Source organism: Tursiops truncatus, chromosome 3 (assembly GCF_011762595.2).
Source record: "Tursiops truncatus isolate mTurTru1 chromosome 3, mTurTru1.mat.Y, whole genome shotgun sequence".
In the NCBI taxonomy this organism is placed as follows: domain Eukaryota; kingdom Metazoa; phylum Chordata; class Mammalia; order Artiodactyla; family Delphinidae; genus Tursiops; species Tursiops truncatus.
The window spans coordinates 92,482,463-92,508,868 of NC_047036.1; the positions used below are offsets into that span (position 1 = coordinate 92,482,463).

A 26,406-nucleotide genomic window follows, 5' to 3' on the forward strand; every position below is an offset into this window, starting at 1 on the left:
TTTCTACATTCTTAACTGCTCTCAATAGCCAAGTCCTGAAGTGAAGAGAGATCAAGCTCTCTAGGAGAGGCATATCAACCATAGTCACATTGGGTAATGAGAAGAGATCTAAGAGAGACAGTAGATTTGTGTCTGAAATATTTGGTAAATCCAGCATTTCTCCATGGGCTCCACAAATCTCTTTAATGTTATACCTGTCCAGAAGTCTATGTAGGTAAGAAGAGACTTGTGCTTATTATTTCAGTTGTGCATTGATAATTAAGGAGGCAATAAGACCTATGACTACCTAGAAAGTACCCGATGTTGTGAATTATGACTAGAGAAGGTGGGTGGCAACAGCTGGCAATTCAACACATGTGGTTTGCTCTAACAGGAAGTCACAAACTAATCTTTGAGGCCCAACACAGCGTGAAACCTGCAGAATTGCTTGCTCAGGGCTAGGAATATAAAACCTTGCTGGTGAGGAAATGCTCCCCCTCAGCTACCTCCTCATTAACAGGTCCTCTGTGCTGCCAGAGGCTGATCTTGGTGTCTAATGATATGAGGTAGAACTGGAGCACTGATGTGAAATGGTGTAGTAGAAAGGCATTCTAGTCTTGAGTCTTCAAGTAACCATACATATTGGACAATCCATCCAGCTAAGCTATAGTTTCCTTTCCTCATACGTAAAATAATTTGGTTGAATTCTAAAGGTCCCTTTTATTTCTAAAATTCCATGATTCATTTGCCATAGTTAAAGTTTCACTCACCCATACCCATTATATTGGCAAATTATCAATGAGACAGAATTGTTCTCTGCTCATGCATTACCCTAATTCTTTTTTTTTTGAATTGAAGTATAGTTGATTTACAATACTGTATTAATTTCAGATAAGAGTCAGTCTCACAAGGAGAGTAATAATTACTTCTATGTGATTATTTAGGGCATAATAAGATGGAATCCCAAATTTGCAAACTCTTCACTAGCTATAGCATTTCCTGAATTACACAAAAGAGATTTATGTCTTTGCACTTTGGAGATTTCTATTTAAGACTCCCTTATTAAAATGGAAATGTCCCTGGAAGAATATTCAGTCCTTAGCACTGATTTAAAACTTTATGGAAGTAGTCCATTAGGTAGATCTTGTGGGCAGGAGGAGAGGAAGGGGCTGAAGAAGAGTCCAAACACCAATGTGAATCTAGTGCACTTCTTGGGCTCCACTACCCTGAGTGATGGATTAGTTGTTATGGGAAAGGTAATATAGAGAGATTAAGGATAGACAATAGTTTGGGGAGGGTTGAATCAGTTGGAGTCAACATGAATTTTAGGCCATGACTCTGAAATTCCTTCCATCTCTGTTATGGACTGAATGTTTGCATCCCCTCAAATTCACATGTTGAAGCTCTAATCCCTAATGCTGTGGTATCTGAGGATGGAGCATTTGCGAGGTAATTAGGGTTCAATGAGGCTATGTAGGGTGGGGCCCTCACGATGGAATTAGTGCCTGCATAAGAGGAGACTTGAAAGAATTTGCTCTCTCTCCACACACACATAACAAGGAAATGCCATGTAAGCATGTGGTGAGAAGGTGGCTGTCTGCAAGCTAGGAAGAGAGCTCTCACCAGAACGGGATCCTGCTGGATGTTGATTCTAGGTTTTCCAGCCTCCAGCACTATGAGAAAATTAATTTCTAGTTTGAGCCTCAGCCTGTGGTATTTTGTCTCAGCAGCCTGAGCTGACTAATACAATCTCCTTTTACTCATGTAGCCCCCTTCCCTTCCAGTGTTAGCCATGAGCCAGTTTGCCAAAGTAAGCATGACAGAAAAATCCTCAAAACATTTGAAAGCATTATTCTTAAACATTATTCCTCAACCAGAGGTTACCAGGTTGGTCTTTCTTCTGGAGCTGTTGCTGAAGTTGACTACTTTTGGATGAAGTTGACTACTTTCAGAAGATCTATTCAAACAAAGTGGTTGCATTTCTTAAAGCAATTTTTACTCTCTTAACCTGTCCTACATGTGATGTAGGTTTATTAACTTGATACCTGTTGGAGCTGGAAAGACTTTTTTAAAAATTAGCAGCATTTTCAAACATGTTCCAAAGTAAAGAGAATGGTACAAAGAGAACTCTTATACTCATTACCCAGATTCAGTGATTACCGGGATTTTGCTGGTGAAGATTTTAAAGAAAAATATCAGTGAGAGACAAAGTATTATATTTACAAAGTACTAAGTGTGCCATGGGGAAAATAAAGTCATTATTTTGTGGAGTGTAAATATACTGTTAAGGTAGAGAAAAATGTGTCTAATTCTTCTTCAACTACATGTAAAGGTAAATTTGGCCTAAGCTTTAAAAACTAGATTCTTTAATAAAATGGAAACAGTAAATATTTAGTGATAAATTTTTTTTCTGCCAGTAGTTTCTTTGATGTTTTCTTCTCTTCAGAATGTCCCAGAAAGTGGTTTCCAGGAGAGGGCTCCACAAATAGACAGGTTCTCCCTCTTCATATCTGAGTTCTTTCAAACATTCTCCTGAGGGAGAAACTTAGGGACATTCATTCTCCTCACCCTACTGCATCTCCTCTCATAGATTCTTATCTGATTCTTCTTACAATCACAGCTAAATCCTTGATTTTTACAGCCTACTCTTGACTGGCCTCCTAACAGCTTCATTTCCTTACAGTTCTACAGGGATGTATGCCAGTGGGCATATTTTTATCACTCCTGTCTTCAAGCCACATAGTGGTTTTGCTTCCCTGTAAAGTCAATTTCCTCTTCTGCCAGACCATAGACTAGACTTACACGTCTCCCCTCGGGTCACTGCTTTCTTCCTTGCTTCCTTCAACCTGCCTCGCCTTGTTCCCAGTGGGTAGTCTTCAGGGTTGTGACATGGTACTTTGTCTTCGACACCACCCCTTTGCTTAGAAAGTTCTTAACTGTGAGCTTTTCCATACCTCTTCTCTTTTTTTTTTTACTGTGCATCTCTTTAAAATTACATCTACTTAAAAAAAAAAACCTAGCAAGACTTCACCTGGAAGAGGTGACCTTCCTCCTCTCCTTGGTTATCCTCAGCATGAGATTGCAGGTGCTGTTTTAGTTACACAGTGCATTTGCTGGTCTATTGTGTTCTCATTTTGGCGCTGAGCTTTAGTATTTCGGAGAGGTTTAAGGGTGTCCCAGATATGTTTGAGGCACATCCTGTAAAAATATTCATTTAAAATTTACACTCTGGGATCTAAAACACCATGTGTATTTAAATTTTTCCCTGAGTGCTGAATATATAGTGTTCGATGTTTCAGGTAACAATTGGGATAGTCTATGATGACATGATAGTGGATAAGAAAAAGAGGAAGAATACAAAATAGTTAATAGAAACTATCATGGAAAGGGTTTATTTTTATGGTTTTTAAATATGCACACTGCCTCACATGAACCCAGTCTCTGCCATCTCAACCTCTACTCTGATTACTGCGATTATAGTTGTTCACAGTTGTATATTAAAACCAGTGATGGTCAAGGAGGGCCTAGAGCAAAAGATCATTTTCTAGTACCACCTTGTGGCCAACCTATTAATATACCTTTATGTAGATAGATATACAGAGTGTTAGCAAAATATATATTTTTGATATCTGTGTAATTATACATGTAATAAATGATTGAGCTGGAAGAAATTTCACAATTAACTCAGGTAGTGGGGACAAATTTCACTGCACAGATTCTGATATGCAGGACTTCATTTCTCTGTAATTAACTTAATCTCAGTCAGTTCAGTGGCCCCTAATACACCCCTAGGCTTGCTTCTAAACTCTGGAGGACTTAAGGGGTATCAAGGCATCAGGAAATGTGGGAAGGGTTTCTCTCTTTTGTTGTCAAACAACATTGGTCACTTCTAAGTCTTTCATTCCTTGTTCCCAGCTGCACAAAACCTTCAGGTCTGGTGTATGTCTCTGCCAATTCTGGGCCCCTTTTGGGCACCAGGAATCCCCTGCTGTTCTACACCACACTGAGCCCCACCTGCCTAGACAGGCCACACCACCACTTTCCCGGGCTGCCTCCTTGGGGATCCACCTGGGAAAGCTGCACAGGTCAGGCTCTTAGAGGATCTCCCAGACCATCTGGAGTTTCTGTTTTGTTCTCCTCTAGGAGGGCAGGGCTCAGGATCCTTCTTAAAAATTAATTAATTAAAATTAAAAAAAATTTTTTGGCCATGCTGCGCAGCATGCGGGATCTTAGTTCCCCAACGAGGGATTGAATCTGTGTCCCCTGTACTGGAAGCTTGGAGTCCTAACCACTGGACCACCAGGGAACTCCCTCAGGATCCTTTTTAGTGACTCACAAGCATGTTAGTACATGACTTCTTCCTCCCCCCGAGTCTCCCCATTTCTTCCACCTCCCAGCCCCTGACAAGCACCTTTCTATTCTCTGTTTTGATGAGTTTGACATTTTTTTCTTTCTTAAAAAAAACAAATCCACATATAAGTGCTTATAATTCCACATGCAGTGTTTGTCTTTCTCTGTCTGGCTTATTTCACTTAGCATCATGTCCTCCAGGTTCATCCATGTTGCTGCAAATGATAGAATTTCCTTATTTTTTAAAAAAGTGTGAATAATATTTTATTGTGTGTGTGTGTGTATATGCCATATTTTCTTAATCCTTTCATCCATTGACAAACACTTTGTTTCCTATCGTGAAGGATGTTACAATGAACATGGGAATAAACATATCTCTTCCAGATAGTGGTTTTGTTTCCTTTGGATTTCTACCCAGAAGGAGGATTGCTGGATCATATGGTAGTTCTACTTTTAATTTCTTGAGAAGTAACAATTCTCTTTTCCACAGTGGCTGTACCAGTTTACATTTCCACCATTCGTGTACCTGTTGGCCATTTGTATGTTTTCATACAAATGAAGAAATACTTATTCAGGTCTTTTGCCCATTTTTACTTGGGTTATTTGTCGTTTTGCTATTGTGTGAGTTCCTTATATATTTTGATTATGAACCCCTATGGGATATGTGGTTTGCAAATATTTTCTCCCATTTCATAGGTTGCCTTTTCATTTTGTTGATAGTTTCCTTTGCAGAATAGAAGATTTTTAGATTGATGTAGTTCCACTTGTTTATTTGAGCTTTTGTTGCCTAATCCAAAAAAGTCATTGCCAAGGCCAATGTCAAAAAGCTTACTCCCTATGTTTTATTCTAGGAGTTTTATGGTTTCAAGTCTTATGTGCGAATCTTTAGTCCATCTTTAGTTAATTTTTGTGCATGGTGTAAGATAGGGGTTCAGTTTCATTCTTCTGTTTGTGTATGTCCAGTTTTCCCATCACCATTTATAATTAGAATCCTTCTGTAAGGAAGAGCTGCCCTATCCCTCCTTCACTTATACATCCAGTTATGTATTAATATTACCGTGGGCTCATGGATGTTTATTTTATTTTATGGGTTATATCCAATACTATCTCTATTTTATTAGTCAGATTGTGCCAGCATTAGCCCCTAGGAAAGAGCTCCTTGAGGTTGGCTCCTGTGTTCTTTTGATAAGCCTGTATCCTGTTTTGAGCAATTCCTTACCTTCTGACACATAAAAATGTTTCAGGTTCATCTTGTTTCTGTCCTGTTCCAGCCCTGGAGTCAACCATTTCTTTAGGGAGCCTTGGTTCTTTTTATTGGAGAATGGAATTTGGAAACTAGGATCTGAGTGCTAGATGTACACAATAATATTGGGATGTCTGCTTCTAGGCCATCTCAGTGTTTACACTCACACATACATTCTTACATAGTTATTTTTATTTCTTTACCTATCCCTTTGTGTATATATATTAAAAGCCATAATTTCATACTGATACTGCTAATTCCAGTCCAACACCACAGACCTCATTCTGGCTTTCCCCCTTTCCTTGTTTGTAATTCCTTCTTCCAAAATCTGGCTGCAGACTAGAGAAGAGGGAGGATCACAAGAGGGGTAGGATAAATCACTTCTGTCCACATTCCACTGGCCGGCACTTAGCTATTTAGTGTCACAATTTCACGGCAAAAATAGGGACAGAAACATGGGAGAATATGGAAGAAATGTGGTCTAGTGTGCTTAGAAAGAAGAGGAAAACATGAAAATTTATGAGCACTAGCATCTTTGCCATAGCTACAGTGCCATGAAAATATTGTAATTTTCTATGTGTGCCATGAAGTGAAAAATTTGAGAAGTACTAGAGAGACTCAATAACTTGTCAAAATTAAGGAGCAGCTAGATTTCTTCCAATTAAATCATATTATCTAACTAGGGCTGAGCACAACAATTTTATTATTTTTTGGGAATATTTTTGATATGTAAATAATGAAGTCAGTGAGAAAACACCAAAACTTGGGTGTAATAAGGAGACTCAAGGTTTCAATTCAGGACACATTTTCTTCACCTTAATCTCTAAGACAAATAAAAATCTGAGTGTTTATGTATGTAAGTCTCTTTGTTGGGTTAGGTTTTTGGTTTTAGTTTCTAAATTATCATTATTTGTAACTCTGTGACATCCTGTGAGGTACTGTAGGAAAATGACTAACATGGTGGGACAATAGTTATTCTTTGACTGATACTGAGTTGCTAATTCAAATTCTATATGGGTCTATTAGCAGTTGTGTGGTCTTTTCTACTTTAGTGAAGGAGATGGCTGTTCTCTGTGGCTTACTTTCTAATTTCTTATAAAGTCTTAATGTATCTTCTGGGAATTAAAATATTCTGCCTTCCAAGATAGCCGTTCTTCCCCTTTTAGCAAAACCATATCCGAGATATTTTTCTGTGGATAATTAGACATGTTTACTTTAGATAAATTAATTATCTGAGCTAAACAGACCTACAATTTCGTACCTTGTATAAGGGAATATTAATTAATACAGAATATTTGATCATTCAATTTGGATTGAAATTATATGTCAGTTTAAAACATAAAAGATCACACAACAACTCTTTATCTGGAGGTCCAAGAATGACTTTTATAAAGGAGGGAATATGCCTTCTGATATTGTGTAGGAAAAAATAGTACTAGACTCAGAGTCTTGTAGGTTATTTTTTTAAAAAACAAATTTATTAAGGTATAATTGACATACAATAGCACATATTCACAGTGTATAATTTTAAAAGCTTTGATATATGTATACATAAGTGAAACCATCACCCAAATCAAGGTAATGAATATATCCATCACCCCAAAGAGTTTCCTCATGTCCCTTTGAAATTCCTTCCTCTCCATTGTTATCCCTAGGCAACCACTGATCTGCTGTCACTATAGATTAGTTTGCACTTTCTAAGTGTGACATGAATGAAATTATATAGATGTACTCTTTTTGTCTGACTTCCTTCATTTGGCATACTTATTTTGAGCTTCATCCATGTTACTGTGTGTAACAATATATAGTTCATTCTTTTTATAGTTGAGCAGTATTGCATTGTATGCATGTATCACCATTTGTTTATCCATTCACCTGCTGATGAACATTTGGATTCCTTCCTGTGTTTGGGCTATTACAAACAAAGCTACTATGAACATTTGTGTTCTTGTCTATGTACAGATATATGCTTCCATTTCTCTTGGATAAATACCTAGGAATGGAATGGCTGGATTTTATGGTAACTGTGTGTTTTACTTTTTAAAGAAGCTGCCATACTGTTTCCAAAGTGGTTTCTTTCCCATCACTAGTGTATGAGAATTCCAGTTCCTCAACTAGCTCTCTAATACTTTGTAAAATCAGTTAATTTTAGACATTCTGATAGGTATGTAGTGGCATCCCTTTGTGGATTTAAGTTACATTTTTCTAATGATGAATAATATTTAGCATTTTTAATGTGTTTATTTGCCACCCATATATCTTCTTTGGTGAAGTGCCTGTTCAAACTTTGCCCAGTTTAAAACATTGGGTTGTTTGTTTTCTTATTATGGTATTTGAGAGTTATTTATATATTCTGGACATGGCTTTTATCAGATATATGATTTGCAAATTTTTCCCCCCAGTCTGTGTTTTATCTTTTCATTCTTTTAACAATGTCTTTCAAAGAGCAAAATTCTTTTGGCCGTGTTGGGTCTTCGTGGCTATGTGCAGTCTTTCTCTAGCTACGGCGAGCAGGGGCTACTCTTCGTTGCAGTGCACAGGCTTCCCATTGTCATGGGTTCTCTTGTTGCAGAACATGGGCTCTAGGTGTGTGGGCTTCAGTAGTTGTGGCACATGGGCTCAGTAGTTGTGGCTTGTGGGCTCTAGAGCACAGGCTCAGTAGTTGTGGCACACAGGCTTAGTTGTTCCACAGCATATGGGATCTTCCTGGGCCAGGGATCGAACCCGTGTCCCCTGCATTGGCAGGCGGACTCTTAACCACTGCGCCACCAGGGAAGCCCCCAAAGAGCAAAATTCTTAACTTTGATGAAATCCAATTTATCAATTCTTTCCTTTAATGGTTTGTATTTTTGGTGTTATATCTAAAAAGATCTTTGTCTAACCTAAGGTCACAAAGATTTTCTCTTATGTTTTCTTCGAGAAGTTCTGTAGTTTTACCTCTTATATTTAGGTAATGCCTATAATCCATTTTGAGTTAACTTTTGTGTATGGGGTGAGGGAAGGTTTGGGATTATTTTTAAAATCTTATTTGCATTTGGCCATTCAGTTCCAGCACAACTTGTTGAAAAGGCCAGCCTTTCTCCAGTGAATTATCTTTATACCTTTGTCAAAAGTCAGTTGTCCAAATATATGTGGGTCTATTTTTGGACACACTATTCTGTACCAATGATCTATTTGTTCACCTTTATGTCTGTACCACACTATCTTGTTGAATGCAGCTTTATACTAAGTCTTTAAATCAGGTTGTGTTAGCCCTCAAACTTTTTTTCTGCTTCAAAGTTGTTTGGGCTATTTTAGTGCATTTCCATATGAAGCATCAGCTTGTTATTTTTTTAGAAAAAAAATGTGCTGGGATTTTGATTGGGATTATGTTGAATTCATAGACTAATGAGAGAAGAGTTGATATCTTAACACTACTGAGTCTTCTGATCCCTGAACACAGTATATGTTTTAATTTGTTTGTCTTTAAGTTTTTCTCAGCAATGTTCTTTTGTAGTTTTTAAATAATTTGTAATAAGATAAATTCACTTTTCTTTCTTAGACATGTTTTGTTAGTTGTTTGCAGCTAACTGCAGCGAAAAGTGAGGTCAACATGAAAGTGAAACATAGCACTTCAACTCACTCCTCCTTGCCCAGAACTAATCATATGTTCCCACCTAACTGAAACAGGGCCAGGAAGTATAGTTCTGGGACATCCCTGGGAAGGAAGAAAACCAGAAATATTTGACAAACATCACTGCTGACTACCATAATATCTTTGGTTGCCTACCCAGTAGTCATTCTCCATCCCTTTTTACTTGCTATGAGAACCCCAATTTTCTCCATTCTCTTCTAGGTGACCACCTCGTTCAAAAAAGACCAGACCTTTCATGGTAATCCCATTTTTCTTTGCTGGTTATTGGGTTAGCCATGTTCTGGCTAGGAGACATAAGGATGTCTATGTCTGGGACTTCTAGGAAAGTTTTTCTTTACCTTAAAAAGAAACATCAGATGGGGGCACTTATCTTGCCTTTATCTGGTTCTGTGTGATGATGTGCTTACTTGGATCTGCAACCAAGAGGGGAGTGTCAAACACTCTTAGGAGGCAGAGTGCTAAGCTGAACAGATTCTGCATGACTGAGGGCATTGATGTACAATGTTGAACTAATCATTCCTGGAACCACCCTATCCTAAGACTTCTTGCTATGTAAGATGATAAATGTCCTTATTTTGGGCCTTTTTTTAATCTTTGGTTTCCTGTTACTTGAAGTCAAAAGCATCTAGTTAGTACTGAATGCTAAGGATGAGCCAGGAATTGTACTAAGTACTTCATCTGCATAAAGGTAATACAGTCTAACTTAATTCCCATAATAATGCTGTGATATAGGTGTTTTTATCACACACATTTTATGGATGGGTAAATTAAAGCATAGGGAGATTAAGTCCTTGCACAAGGCCATAACTATAAAGTGGCAAAAACAAAGATTAAAACTTTAGGTCTGGGACTTCCCTAGTGGCGCAGTGGTTGAGAGTCCGCCTGCCGATGCAGGGGACACGGGTTCGTGCCCCGGTCCGGGAAGATCCCACATGCCGCGGAGCAGCTGGGCCCATGAGCCATGGCCGCTGAGCCTGCGCGTCCGGAGCCTATGCTCGGCAACGGGAGAGGCCACAACAGTGAGAGGCCCGCGTACAGCAAAAAACAGAAAACAAAAAACAAAAAACTTTAGGTCTATCTGACAGTAAGTTCAACTTGAAATCATTTGTAAATATTCCATATCTTCCTTATTTTTAATTTTTTTCTGAAGCACATGTAAAAAGTAGAATTGCAGTGTTCACCCTAAGCACCAGAAATTTCTAGGAGTATGCAAAAACATTAGATAATGTAGAATCTGATTGACTTTATAATTTACTGCTATGTAACTTAAGTAAATATTCTCTTTTATTTCAATGAACATATTCCATATGTTTACTAGGTACTAGGAATACAAATATTTTGGCATTTATTCCAAAATAAAGGAAAGAAGAAGCACACATTAGATCAATGCCTAATACTTACATATTATGTCAAATTCACAATACTATAAAATGAATATTAAATATATCCATTTTACAGATGGGAAACCAGAAGCTCAGAAGGCAAAGTAAGTAGTCAAGTCACAAAGCTAATAAATGATGGAGCCAATAAAGTGTGGAACAAAGAGGTTATCGAGTGAAATTGAAAGCAATATGTGTCTTACCCCACATAAAATGTTTTCAGTTTTATCACAATATATTTGATGCATCCAGGTATTATCTTCTATTTATGATTTGTCCTGGAATGAAGCTAGGCCTCATGATCAGCTGGGCTTTTTTTCTATTACCTCATTAATTATCACTAGCATGGCCTTGGACCAGTTTTTAACCTCATCCAGCCTGTTTACTCATTTGTTTCATGAGGTAATATAACTACTTCATATGGTTTTGTGAGGATTGGAAAAATAAAGACAGTGCCCCTGGGCACTTAATAAATGGCAGGCATTATTATGAACAGTTAAGGAAATTAGGATCAACATAGTAGAAAATATTCACACAGTTCACTGGTAACCATGACAGGACCAGGACACAGGACTTATTTCTGCTTATCCAGAACTTTTTCTAGTAGCAAATCAAATTGATTAGGATCCCAAGGATTATGAAGAAAGTTTTCAGAGGATAGAGATGACAAATCTTAATTCCAGATTCTACAATATGGAAAACCAATAAATTTTTATTGTATGACCATACAGTTCTAGCTACTGTTGAAACAGTGACAAGCAAGATAAGGTTCCTGCTCCTAAAAAGCTTATATTATAGTGAAAAGAGCAAATAATAAATATATAAATAAACAAAATAATTTCAAACAGTGGTAAATGATAATGGGTTGATGTGGGAGAGCCTATCTAGGTAACGGATGGAATCCTGGCTTATATGAGGAGAAAGAGGCATCTATGTGAAGTACTGGGAGGAAGATTGTCATGTGCAGGAGAAAACTGTGCAAGTGGAGAGTTCCCCTGCTGTAATAAGCTTGTTGTGTTCAAGGGACAGAAAGAAATTAGTGCATTTGAGCACTGTGAGGATGAGAATGGTGGGAGGTAGACAGAGGCCAGATTAGGCAGGGTCTTCAGGGTCATGGTAAGGAATTGAGGGTGTTTTATAGTTGCAATGGGGAGCAATTGGAGTGCCTTGTGTAGGGGTGTTAACCTACTTGGCTTGTACAGTTGTCTCTCTATCTGTGGGGATTGGTTCCAGGACTCCTTGAGGATACCAAAATGCAAGGATGTTCAAGTCCCTTGTATAAAATGGCAGTAATATTTGTATGTAACCTATACACATCCTCTTATGTACTTAAAATAATCTCTAAATTACTTATAATACCTAATGCAATGTAAATACTATGTAAATAGTTGCAGTGCACAGTAAATTCAAGTTTTGCTTTTTGGAACTTTCTGGAATTAAAAATTTTTTTTTTTTTGGTTTAGTGGTTGGTTGAAGCAGTGATAAGGAACCCAAAGATACTGAAAGCCAACTGTGTTTTTAAAAAGATCACTCTAGTTGCTTTCTGGAGAATGGATAATAGGAAGACTAGAGTGGAAGCAATTAGGGTGACTGGGTTGAGGTTTATGTTAGTGGAATTGTATACAAGCAAATGGACATTCTCATAATCTTCCTTGACATCCCAAACTAAAGGGTTGCATCTTCCTATTCCATTATCTCACATAGCACTTACAACTACCTTTAATCATTTTTTTGTCTACTGTCTGTTATTCCCATATAGGGTTGCCAGATAAAATAAGGCCACTCAGTTGAATTTGCATTTCAGGTACCGAATAATTCTTTACTCTGTGTGCTCCCAAATATTGCATGGGAAATACCTATACTGAAATTGTGTTCCTTATCTGAAATTCCAATAAACTGGGCATCCTGTATTTTTGTTTACTAAATCTGGCAACTCTACCCCCACTAGAATGTAAAATCCACGAAGGCAGGAGCCCTTTCTGTCTGGTTCCCCAATGTATATCTAGGGCACATAGTAGAAGCCCACACATGCTTACTGAATGAATTAATGATTTAACCAAATAGCGAGCGACTGAATAAGTGGTTGAACGAGAGGCCCTCGGGACGGGGCGGGGGGGCGGTGCGTGGGTACAGGAGACGACAGGGAGAACCAGCTCGACAGGGAGCTGGAGATTTGGACGCAGCGCGCAGGACGCCAGGGACAGTCGGCGTGCTGAGGTCACCGGCGCCGGCCCCGGTGACGTCATCACGCCCGCGCTCTCTGCCCGGCTGGCGCTCTAGCGCCGCCGGCGCCTCATCGGCTGTTGTGGACACCGGGAGCTTTCCGGTGAGCCCGATCCAGCGCAGGTAGCCTGTGGAGCCGTTTGAACCCGCCAAGGCCCCCGAGGCCCACTTTCCCTGTCGTTGGCCGTCAGTCAGCAGGCCTGGCCGCTGTACCGCGAGGAGAACACCTCCTCAGGGCCATGTCCAGGCCGAGTAGCGTCTCCCACCGGCCGTCGGCTCCTGGAGGGGGCGGCGGCAGCGGCCAGGCGCTGTGTGGCCCTGCGGGAGGCGGCCGGGCCAAGGGGCTGAAGGACATTCGTATAGACGAGGAGGTGAAGATCGCGGTCAATATCGCTCTGGAGCGTTTCCGATACGGGGACCAGAAAGGTGAGGTTCCCGACAGGGACCCCGCCGGCTGCCCCACCTCCCGGAAGCCCGGTCCCTCGTGGGAAGGGGTTGCCTCACCGGAGGGAGGGGAGACGGGGGCGGTCCACCGGGCCCAGGCGGAGCGGGCGCGGGGCTGGGGCCAGAGTTGTGAGCCTTGCCCGGGGATGTGAAGAGCCCCGTGGCGTCCTGCGGCTCAGCCGGGTTACGGGGCACTTGTCTGGCGTCCGAAGGCACGAAAATCAGGTTGCTCAACTGCAGGAGGCATCTCTTTCCCCAGGGAGAGGCCTTTCGGTAGCTTTGCCACAACTTTTAGGTATTGTTAAGCCTCTACTTTTTTTTTTTTTTTTTTTAAAAGGAGGTGGTGGTAGCCTTAATCGAGGTACGTTTAGTTTGAGTTTCGGAAGTAGAGGAACAGAAGGAAATTCGACGAATAAATGCAGTGGCAATATGTAGTGCTTTGTTTACATCCTGGAAGTATCACTCTAAACACTTAAAAAAAAAAAAAAGAAACTCGTTCTGTTAGACGAAACGTCTTCCATACCTCTTAAGGTTGGAAAGCTACTTGTCTTGGGTCACACAGTGCAGAACCAGCAGCTGACCTGTGATCAGTACAGTATATTGAGAGCTCATTCCGATTTGCTGCTCTAAGTAGAGGACCCCTTATTCTGGAAGCTTAGAGTCTTTCCCTCTCCCCCCAAAAAAGGACCTGGACAGAGTGATTCTGAACTTTCATTAAACAGGGGTGAAGCCCCAGAAATATACAGCATCATATCCAGTCTGAGACAGTGAAATAGGGATTCTCTGCAGTTTTTGAAGGCAAAGACACTGGAATCTGATACTGAGCATTCATAATACTTGAGCATACCTCATCCTTGAAGGAAATAAACATTTTGTTGGTTAAGCAAGTAAGTTAAGATAGTAAAATATGTTCATCAGGAGCTCAAGATTTCAGCAAAAGAGGACTAATCTTTGGTGAACATCAGGGTCCTTTATCACATTTAGGTTTAAATGTTATTAATATCAGAATTCTGGTAGACATTCAGTGGTTAATTAGTACAGGCATATCTCATTATTGCACTTCACTTTATTGTGCTTTGCAAATACTGTGTTTTTTTACAAATTGAAGGTTTGTGGCAACTCCATGTTGTTAGATGATGGTTAGCATTTTTTATCAATAAAGGATTTTTAAATTAATTGTGTATGTTGTTGTTTAAGACATAATGCTATTGCACACTTAATAGGCTACAGTGTAGTGTAAACATAACATAGGCCCTGGAAACCAACAAACCAACATAGGCCCTGGAAACCACAAAAATTTGTATAACTTGCTTTATTACGATATTCACTTTATTACAAGGGTCTGGAATCAAACCCACAGTATCTCCTAGGAATGCTTATATCTATTTTTCACATAAAATATGATAATTTGATTATATGTTTATATGATTTTTCATATTTTATAAACATATATGTGTATTGAAGTACCTTGAAGGAAAATTGCCGATCCACAAATGATGCTTTGTGTTTTTTTCCATGTAGAAATGGAATTTCCTTCTTCTTTGACCAGTACGGAAAGAGCCTTTATTCATCGATTGAGTCAGTCTCTTGGTTTGGTTTCTAAAAGTAAAGGGTAAGCTGACAAGTTTTCTTAATTGAAAAAATTATTTACCGAAAAAGAGAAATGTTTTTGACTAAATAGTTATTACTGCTTTAGTTAGATTCACATCCTTAATTATATTGTGTGTAGATGATCTGATTCATGTCTGTACCAAACTCAGCTCTTTGCTTTTCTTACTGTCCCCCTTTTTTGTTTTCCCTGATTGGGGGAGAGTGGGAGAAGAGGTAAATTTTAAGATGTAAAGAGAATGGTTTAAAAGTTCAAGTTGATTGCATTGAGAAAGGTATTCTCTTCTTGTATGGAAACCAAAACTTTTTTCTTGAAGAATGGATGGACTAAAAATAATAAGTACAATTATTTACAGAACTTACCTCTTTTAATGCTACTGTACTATAATGGTATGCTTTTAGAACACATGCTTGTTGTTTTTTTTATACCAAGTCACGAATCTGATGATTAGAACTGATTAAATAAAACTGAACAAGAGGAAACTTAAATATTTTTTGAAGATCACTTATCCATAGTAGGGAAAAGTCATTTGAGCCATCCATATTGAAGAACTCTAAAATTCTGTGGAGTTATTTCATTTTGGGAATGAGAGTGATGGGATTGATATAGAGTTCTTAGTATTGGTGCTATTGATGTTTTGGACTGTATAATTCTTTATTGTGGAGGGCTATTTTGTGCATTGTAGGATGTTTAGTAGCATACCTAGCCTTTACCCACTACATGCCAGTAACACTTCCACCCCCAGTTGTGACAACCAAAAATGTCTTTAGACATTTCCAAGATCTTCCCTGGGAGCAATATTGCTCCTGGTTGAGAACCACTGAGATTGGGGGAAAAAAAGATGAAATTTCAGCTTCCAGCTTTTAGGTTAGGAAGAGGGAAAACAAAGCCTTAATTAAGTAAATATATTAATAACTAAATAGAAGGTCCTAAGGTGAAAGTAGCTGAGGTTGCAATGTCTTTCATATGAATGTCCACCATAGTGATGATACAGTTACTGACTGAGACAAGGGATGTAGCTTAGGTGCATGTGCACTTTGAACATCACTAAAACCAGTGTTGGCATCCTGGGAAGGTTCCACCCATATTATAGTCATCTGGATAGGTAAAATATTGCACTTGAAAATAAAAATAAGGCGCAGGGCCACAATCCTTTGTCCAAAAGGGCCTGGGCCAAATATGTTTTGAGATGCAGATTTTCAGATTTCAGAAAGGCAGTAGGGTATATTAGCAGTATGTTATATTTCTTGCTGAAAAATGTATGACTATTGACACTAAGGTAAATAAAGATCATAAATAGCTTCATGTTAATTTAACCAGGCTTTGCTGCCAAATGAAGTTGCTGCAGACTTTCAGAAGTCTGCCACTTTTCAGAGCTGTTTAGATTTAAGGGTAGTAGATAAGAGATTGTGGGCCTGCACTAGAAAATATCTGTTATAAACACACTGTTCTGCAGCTACATCATTTCTGTGGTTACATGGGTTTTTAATTCTAAACAGTGAACTTGGAAATGACCTTTAGAAATTACTCTTAGAAAAGGAGTCCATTGGACTAGACTACCTCTACTTTTGTTCAGTAGCATGATCCTTTAAAGGATGGTCCAGAGATGAAAAAAAGTTTGGGGGGGAAGGGGAGAGCAAGTTATCAGGACAAAAGAAGGGGGATGAAGAAACATTGAAGAGACAGAAAGAGGAAACAGGAAAGAGATGCTAAGGGAATCAAGGCAACCCCACCTATTATCTCATCCCTACTCCCTATATCTAGTGCTCCATAAATCCTCTTCTTAGTAAATGTCCTAGCTCTTTCCCAATCCCTTTTTATCTTTGAGCAAACTTAGTACAATGTTTTTCTAGTGGTCCTTGTCATTTTCAAATGCCTTTCCTTCTTTTTACATATATAAAGAACTAAATCACTTTGAATATATTTCTTAAATCCTTTCTTTTCATTTATATGAGAATTTGTACCTGACTTGTATGGGTTTTTCTGTTCACTCTTGAGTAAAGATCTTTTATTTTTAACCTCCTAGAATTAACTTTGTTAATTTAGGATAGTTAAGTTAGTTAATAATTGTTAAGTTAGTCTTTCTGTTGTGTGTTTGTTTTTTTTTTGTGTGCCTGGTATTATGATTTAATACCTTTTGAGAGGTGTGGAGGAAAGGACAAGAAACCTGGATTCTAATCCCAGTCTGTCACTGCTTTGTTCTTTAGCTTTGGTCATGTCCCTTAACTTTAAAGGCCTGTTTTCTTAAATGTAAAAAATGAAGGAGTTAATCTCTATGTGTTGGTTAAGATTCTGTGATCCCGTAGTTTATTTTGAGTTTCTTACAAGGTTTTTAAAAAACAGATTCCAGACTTACTGTGTGATAATTTACAGTTTTTTTTTTCTGGTCACTTTTTAATTTTTTTAAATCTCCTTTCTTTCAAAATGAAGGCCACATGTGTTGGATTTTGTTTTTCATCTCCTCTTAGAGAGTTGGGTTTACTTTGAATTGATTATTTTCTTTATAATTGCTCATCTTTCGGTAAAAATACTCTTGTTGGAGTAACACCCCCATTTTGTGTTCTTCACTATATCCTAACGTTTTCTTAGACATTCCAGTCAAGTTTTCCCATACCCAAAATTTCACCTCCTTGTAATTTGTTCTGTTTTTCCTCAACCTATGTCACTGTGTTTTGGTTCTAAGAGCACACTTTTTTGAGTCTTTAATTTGTTCATGAATAAAACAAAATTCTTTCCTATTCTTCTTAGTCCAAGTTAGACAAAAAGAAATTTACAAGATGAACTTTGTTAAAAACTTGTGGAAAGAGAAAATATAAAGTGTATGAAAGTAGGTTTTTACAAGTACAGGTTTTTTATCCTGTGATTGCTGAAGGTGCTGCTTAATAGGTATCCAGTTATTCTACTCACCCTGACCAGGAGGCTCTACCGTACAACAAGACCCCCTTTCAGATCTGAGTTACTGCCTCCCTTACCTCCTGCCATGGAAGATTGCATACCGCACTCCACCTCTCTTCCCCTAGCTAAAACAGAAAATGGGTTAAAAGTGATGAACCCTGTTAGTGAAGTTTTGGATATCCATTAAATAAACCCCTACAGTGCGCAGTAATAATAGTAACAGTAGCTAACATTTATTAAGTGCTCTTGTGCAACAGGCATTGTGCTAGGTGCTTTAAGTAGACTATTTGATCCTCACAACAGTCTTGTATGGTAGGTTCTATTTTTTCAATACCTGGTGCCTGTATAACAGATGAGGCAATTCGAGCTTAGAGAATTAAATAGTTTTCCCAAGATCACACAGCTAGCAGGTGGCAGAGCCAGCAATCAGACCTAGTTAATGTTTAGCTAATTAATTTTTGTTTTTCACAGTGAGTTCATAACAGTGTTTTAGGAACTGCGAGGAGTTAAGACAGAGATATTGGATAAAGCTCATCTCTAAGTTGCTTATTGTCCATTAAGTCACAAAAAGAAAAAAATTTACCACAAACATAGCATCACATGAAAATAATTGTGTTTAGTGACAAAAATAACTCGTTTGGTTTATTATTTTCTAGGTAATCATAATAAAGCACAAATTTGTATGATTCAAACTTTAATAAATTTGTAATTTTGTATTACAGTATTGAGGAGAAAATGGTTTGGAGTTAGATCTTTGCATCTGTCTGCTTAGTGGAAGTATAAATTAAAGGGATATGAAATTAAGTATATACTAGACATCAAACAAATGTGTATTTTTTTAGAGGCATTAGCTCCTTGGCGGCTGTGAGCTTTTTAAGCAGTGATTTCAGATTTTGGCTCTTTAGCAGATTTTTAAACTGTTCTCAGGTTTGTAAAGTGGGGAATAGCAAGGTGTATGGTTGTATTTGAGGTAGATTACTCAGTAACATGCTGTGTAAATGAAACATTTATTAATATTAAAATTGCATCAAATTTGATTAGTTATATCATCATTTTTCTTTAAAAAGAAGAAGCTATTGAAATGTCATAACTTCATTATAACATGCATGATTACTTTTCCCTTTGAAAGTTAGAAGTTATGATGTTCTTATCTGTATTTGTAGGCCATTTACTTTTATACTTAAATATGGCATATAGGGCTTACATGTTATTATTTAAAAAAATTCTTGTGAAGTTCATTTATCTAGAATCTTTTCCATGTTGTGCAGGTAGTTTCTAGTCAATTTTGCTGTGTAAAGGGAACTACTAGATATTCATCAAATTATAGTGTTGGTTACCTTGGAATGAAAGCATGATGATGAGATTTCAGTGTGTTAGTTTACATAGTAGGACAACTCTACTATATTGAATGTTTTCATCCACACAATAATGAGGTGAATATTTTGCCAAAATTTCACTAATTTTTTAATTATATATCAGTGTCACTGTGGTGCTGAATGGGGTAGGAGTGAGCCCTAACAGCACTAATAGTAGAATTTTTTTACTAAAACATAAAAACTATCAAGTTGATATTCTCTTTCTGTCCCACCATCTGGGTTCAAACTGAATTTAGTAAATTGTAAATGGTAATGACTAAGTACTCACACTTGCTTAGTATGAGTTATTGTTATAGATTAATGCTGAATTATTATTAGGCAACCTATGTTAGGAAAGTTTCAATCTGACCTGTTATTTTAGTTGTGAACTTATTGAGGAAAGAGTATATTTTCCTCAACTTTGTAATCGTAGCTTCTAGCATAGTGCCTGGCATACAGTATGTAATCAATATATGATGAATGATTATGATTGAATGAATGAATAAAATAAAATTAAAGGTGAAATATAGCAAAACTTTCCTGAGATGATTTTGAGAAAATTAAAGCATCTTGGAGCTGATAGAAATATTAGAGGTTTTAAAATTCTGTGTCAGAGAAGTAAAATGATTTATTTTTGATCACATAGCTAGTTAATTGAAAGATTATTACTAGCTGAACACAAGCCTCCTGACTGTTGCTCTAGTGCTCATTTCAGCACACTTCTGGCCTTCTATAGTTAAAATTTTATGAAGTACGTGGAACAGAAGGGGAATGAGTGATTGAGTCTATCATGACTGTACTGAGGTTTCAGAAAAGTCCATGGGAAAAGAACCTACTACAGAGAACATCTCTAGAATCCAATAATTCTGATTTACCATGGAAATGACTAAAATTTCTAGATCAGTTAGATTTTAATATGCTCATCTTTATGCCATCATTTAAGCATCACTAAGCACTTGTCCAGGAGTAGATGATGGCATAGATAGGGTATAATTCATTGAGGAGTTTCCAGAAATTAAAAATCTTGGTAAATTGAAAGCCTCACTTAGAACACTTAGATAGCTAAGGCTGTATAGGTTAATCTTCAGTTTCATGTCACTCTATAGTGAAGATATTGTTGAAAATATTTAAATTAGATTTAGGAATTAGGAAAATTCTAAAATTTAATTTAGAATTAGTAAAATTATATATATAATTTTCATTGTATTTGTGGCTTTGTTGCTCATTTCTATAATATGATAGTGGCATTAACAAATGGCAAAACATTTTATGAAATGTTTTGTGTAACTCTTTTTGGTACAAGAAACGATATTTTTTCCTGGCTATAATTATAATAATAGCTTTCATTTATTTAATGTGTACTTTGTAGCAGATACTGCCCTTTACATGCATTATCTTATTTAATCATATGAAGAGTCTTTTGAGGCAGGTATTATTATTATTATTATTATTATTATTATTATTATCATCATCTTAGGCTCAGAGCTATTAAATAATTTGCTTGTGGTCCCACAGCTAGTAGGTGGTAGAGATAGGATTCAAATCCAAGTCTGTTTGCTTTCATAACCCAAGCTTTTTACAGTACTACATTGTACTAGATTATAGACATGTATTATTAAATCATTCAAAATACATTTGAGGACTTCCTGTGTGTATAACATTGTACTTAGTACTCCTAAAGCTACAGAAGTCATCAAAGACATAACTAGGACCATTTAAAGAAGTAAATATACCTACATCAGGTAACTTGAGAACAGTTATAAATCATCATTACCTTATAATTGAAGGCTAGAGTCAGAAGCTTTGAAAAACTTTTTTTTTTTTCCCCAGTATACATCTGAAAATACTTATCAGTAGTGCTGATTTATGTTTTTTTGGTCCAACCACTAAACTTGGCTTTCTTAACAGGTTTTCATGGGAGTGTGACATTACCAGCATACTGGAGAAACATTCAGTGGGATATATTAGTCTGGACCACTGTTATAATTGGACCACCATAATGTTTTCATTATCAATTTTAGATTCTATTGTTGAAATTGATTTTCTCCCTCTATATGTTTCCCAGCATGTATTAACTGGTGATGTTTCATCCACCATGAAGCCTGCTAAGACAAACTTTAACTCTTAAGGGTAAGTAAGCCTTTTTTTTTTTGCTGATTTAAAATTGGATTTGCAGCATTTTGAAATTTTAATTGAAAATGGTCTTGTGGACAGTTTAGCATTAAATTCCTCTTTACTGAATTTTCTGGGATTTCCAGCATCTTATCCCAGAGCATTTTGATCTTTTTCAGTGTTTTGCTTGAGACATGTTTTCTAAGTAGCCATACATCATATGTGAACAAATTGACTATATATAGTAAATAAATGATTTTTATTAATATTCAGAAAGGGAGCAAGTAGATACCTAACTGTGAAGAAGAAAGATGGATCAGAAACAGCTCATGCAATGATGACCTGTAATTTGACTCATAACACAAAACATGCTGTTAGGAGCCTAATTCAAAGATTTCCTGTCACCAGTAAAGAGCGTACTGAACTTCTGCCTAAAACAGAAAGAGGAAATGTGTTTGCAGTTGAAGCTGGTATGTATTTTCTGGGGAGCTTCCTTGTTTATCCTATTATTTCTTGACTGTTCTTTTTCCACTTAAAATTTATTTTTAAAAACTAACATGAAATATGATTTCTCAATTTGAATAGTTGGTTAGAAATGATTAAGAGTTGTGAAGATTTTGGAATGAATTGCAGTGTTAAGGCATGTCATTAAGTTCGGGTTTTTTGTAAAGTGTTACAGTAATAGCTAAACATTTATTGAGCACTTATTGTGTGCTAGACAATATACTAAACTCTACATAGAGCCTCATAGCAACCCTTGCAAGGTAAGAATTTCCCCTATTTCACAGGTGAAGAAACTGGGGCTCAGAGCAGTTAAATTTGTTCAAGGCCACTCAACCAGCCAGTAAACCACAAAGCTGGGATGTGACTCCAAAGTCTGAACTTTCCTATATTATGCTGCCGTGACATACTAATGAGTGGGATTTTGAATTGGGACTTTAGCTTCTGGGAAGAGACAGGACAGAGTCTTCAGTACATTAACTTGCTCAAAGGTAGATAAATAAATATATTTAGGTTATAAAATGAAGTAATTTTACTATTTGGAAAAATAACTTTTCTAATGAGAAAGTTATTTCTTTTATTATCTCCAGTGAAAGAATCTGCATAATTTCTATTGGTGGAGTATGTTTGCAGAATGTAGAAATGGATGGTGCTAGCTATCAAGGAGTTTTAAAAATACATGCACATAAAAATATTTTGAGTTATGTGAAGAGTATAAAACACATCATGCCTTTTGTATTCCTATCTGCTTAAATGTAGGCTAAATGTAGGCTAAATTGGCTAAAATGCACAATTAGGAGATTTGTTAAGCATTAGGACCTTATATTTACACATATTATTCTGTTTGATCACATGATCTTACATGCTAACTTTGAACATAGAGGGTTTTTTATTTTTCATATGTGTTTTCATACTGTATGTAACAGAATTTATAAGTATAATATACATTGTTTCCTACTCTAAAATTATAATTTTCTGTGTTATAATTGATAGAAACAGGCTGAAAATTATTTTAGGATATCAAAATTGGGTTTTGTTTTTAATGATTTTTGAATGATTGATTTTTGTTCATTTTTAAACATTGTGCACCAGAAATACTTTTGGGAAATTTGCCTTCTGATTGATATAAAAATGTGTAACATTCTCTAAGAATATTGTGTGGCAGTACAACAGCTGAGGCATTGCTTTTTAACTTTAGACTGAGTAGAGAAGAAGCACTTGAAAGGAATTACATTAGAAATTACTTATTTTTGTTTTTTAACTCTTTTTATTGTTGATCATAAATTTTTTTTGTTCTCTTATTCATTTTCAAAGAAAACCGGGAAATGAGCAAGACAAGTGGGCGACTCAACAGTGGCATATCTCAGATTCCAGTGAAAAGAGGAGAATCTGAATTTGATTCTTTCAGGCAGTCTCTGCCAGTGTTTGAGAAACAAGAAGAAATTGTTAAAATAATTAAGGAAAATAAAGTAGTTTTGATTGTAGGAGAAACTGGGTCTGGAAAGACTACACAGGTTTGTTTCTTCTTTGTTGTTTATAGAAGAAAAAATTATTTTATCTCGTGATAGTTTTATATCAAATTTACACTACATGTATTTTAACAAAAAACAAAAAAGGAACTTTTGTTTATTTTAATGGTTATTTCAGAAATAAATTATTACTGGAAGTACATTTTGAGAATTTGTAGAAAGGTAATATTTTAAAATATTTATTTTTAAATTAGTACATAAGGGCTTTATTTAAACAGAGGTGAGGTTGTGATTTGGTATCATGAAAGGAAAATGGACTTTGACCTTCAGTTCAGATTCCAGCTTCCACATTTATTGAATGTGAAATTTTAGGCTAGACTTGTAACTCTTGAAGCCAGAGTCCTCATTTATAAAATGGTACTAACAGTTGCTACCATTCGAGGTGGGGTTTAGAGGTAATGTCTGTGAAGTGCCTAGCATAGTGTTTTTACGTAGCTAAATTAAAAGTAATATTGATAACAACAAGAAGTGTTAATATAAAGTTAACATAAAGTGGGATTAATATGACATGTTTGACTTGGATGTTTAGAATCATAGTACTTCATTGTTATGAAGTTTCACTCATAGGCTGACAAGGTTGGAAGAAAGCATGGTACAATGATATGACCTTTTCTTGTTTATATTCTTTAACATGTTAGCACGTTGAAACAGTAAAATTACTTTGCTTTTGATTGAGGTGCAGATAGAATAGTCAGTATAATTTTACATTTTCTTCTTCTCTTTTATGGACAAATAAATTTGCTTTGCTTTTGACAGTTGCTTAAGATTTCCTATGCTTATATTGGTTGGTTTCATAAAGTTAGGTAAATAAGGCAAGGTGGTAGGAGAGGTTGACTATAAACTTTATCAGTTATTTACTTGTGGGACTTAATCATTTGCACAGAAGTGCAACTCGTTATACCTAAAACTTGAGCCTATAAAACTAATTACAAACGTGATGAAATTTTTATATGAAGACAATGTATAAGATTTTTCTTCAACATGATTATGATTAAGTGAAATTCCATGGAGTCATGCCAAAGAATCTGTTCAGATGTCTTAGATTGTTATAATTGTTTTAGTATTAGAAAGTTTTGCCAGTTGATGTTAATTGTAGCCTAATAGAGATAATGAAAGTTTTGATAAAATATAACAAATATGGTTTTATTTAAATTATTTGAGTGTTCTTCCTAAGGATATTTGTATACTGGAATTATGGATGTCTATTTTCACAATTATGTGTATCATTTTACTAGGTATGAAAAGATCTGGAGAATTTAGTTAGGAATTAAATATTATTCTCTTTGCTTTTCAAAAGAAACTATTAATCTAAATGGGTTTAAACCTAAGAAATAATTGTATCTTGTTCAAGGAGTTCAAGTAAAATTACTAATGTTCCTGTCCTATGAAATACAAATATGACAGTTTGAAGTTAATATCATTAGCCATTTACATCTTTCCTTTGGGAGCGTTAGGAAGTTATTTGCCTTTTTTTTTTCGTTACGCGGGCCTCTACCGTCGCGGAGCACAGGCTCCGGACGCGCAGGGCCAGCGGCCATGGCTCACGGGCCCAGCCGATCTGCGGCATGTGGGATCTTCCTGGACCGGGGCACGAACCCGTGTCCTCTGCATCGGCAGGCGGACTCTCAACCACTGCGCCACCAGGGAAACCCCTATTTGCCTTTTGAATGTTCATTATATAAAATTCAAACATTATAGAAAATATAATGTTTTTATATTTCTCCCTGGTTTATTGTCAGAAACTTGGAGTATATGTTTCTGGGTTTTTCGGGGGATTGTTTGTTTTGTTTTTGTTCTCTTTACAGTATTGATATAGATTATTTTTAAAACAAACATGGGATAATATGTATACGCTTTGCATCTTGCTTTTTTCACTTAATAGATATTGGATATTTTTCTGTGTTAGTACCTAGCGATAGACCTCATTTTTTAAACAATTGAGTAGCATTCCTGAGCATTTTTGTAATAACAGTGATAAAATAAATGACTGTTTACTGCGTGCTGAAGTTTTACAACAGTTATCTTAATTAAACCTCTTATTAACCCAAGATATGTAGGCTTGTTATTATCTCTTTTTACAGATGTGGAATAAAAACTAAAACTTACAGATGTTAATCTACCCAAATTCACATAACTAGGAAGTGGCAGAGCAGGAATCTTACTCTGTACTTACTTTATTATATTGCATCCTAATATTTCTTTTCTAATTTGTGGGAATGTTTTAATAGGATAAATTCCTAGAAGTGGAAATGCTGGATCAAAAATATTGCATTTAAAATTTTAGTAGCTAGATTAACTAGTTACTGTCTGTTAATTCAAAAAAGACTTATCATATTAAAATAGTATTGAATGTATTGAAAGTTCCCATTTCTCTAAAACTTAGGTAACAATGGATATAATTTATTTTTTACCTTTATCAATCTGATAAGCAAAAAATAATGTTTTAATTTGCATTTCTCTGATTCTTAGTTGAGTATCTTTTCGTTTGCTTATTATCTATTTATATTCTGTGAGTTACTTATTTATATCTTATTTTTCTTTAGGTTTAATCATTTTGGATTTATTTTTAATAATGCTTTGTACATTATGGATACATGGCTGTTATGTGTTATATATCTTAAAAACAATTTCTCACAATTTTTTGGTTGCTTTTTTAGCTTTGCTTATGGTATCTTGATTAGTAGTTTTACATTTTTATTTAGTCAAATCTGTCAGCCTTTTTTTAGGGCTTCATGCCATACTCAGAAAATCACTTTCTACCCCACGATTAAAAAACATTTTCCTACAAATATTTTATTCTAATACTTTTATATTTGTAGTTTTAAAAATCCATCCGGAGTTTATTTTATTGTGTCATATCAGGTAGGAATCTAACTTTTTTCCTTATGTTAGTATCTAGTGTTCCAATATGTTAGTATCTAGTGTTCCAATATAATTTTCATTTAATAATCCCTTCCCCCGATTTTAAGATACTACTTTTTAAAAATTGAAGTATAGTTGATTTACAATATTGTGTTAGTTTCAGGTGTACAGCAAAGTGATTCAGTTATATATATATATATATATTTTCAGATTATTTTTCATAATAGGTTATTACAAGATATTGAATATTGTTCCCTGTGTTATATAGTAAATCTTTGTTGCTTATCTATT

General features: G+C 36.2%; 1 protein-coding gene across 7 annotated transcripts in view; it reads left to right on the top strand.

Annotated features, from left to right (window-relative positions):
* Positions 1-12,845: 12,845 nt before the first annotated feature.
* YTHDC2 (YTH N6-methyladenosine RNA binding protein C2) overlaps positions 12,846-26,406 on the top strand; it is an 83,272-nt gene continuing 69,711 nt past the window's right edge. For 4 of the 7 annotated variants that reach the window (XR_004525849.2, XM_019940839.2, XM_019940840.2 and 1 more), the window contains exons 1-4: positions 12,847-13,234; positions 14,774-14,864; positions 21,497-21,693; positions 23,039-23,238. Coding sequence is in view for 6 of the 7 variants with exons in the window: in XM_019940839.2 (XP_019796398.1) it covers positions 13,048-13,234; positions 14,774-14,864; positions 21,497-21,693; positions 23,039-23,238 (675 nt within the window). In the remaining variant the exon portion in view is untranslated. Of the gene's footprint in view, positions 13,235-14,773; positions 14,865-17,291; positions 19,190-21,176; positions 21,242-21,496; positions 21,694-23,038; positions 23,239-26,406 lie in introns of those variants that run through there. The other 3 variants (XM_073802406.1, XM_073802408.1, XM_073802407.1) reach the window with 3 other exon arrangements.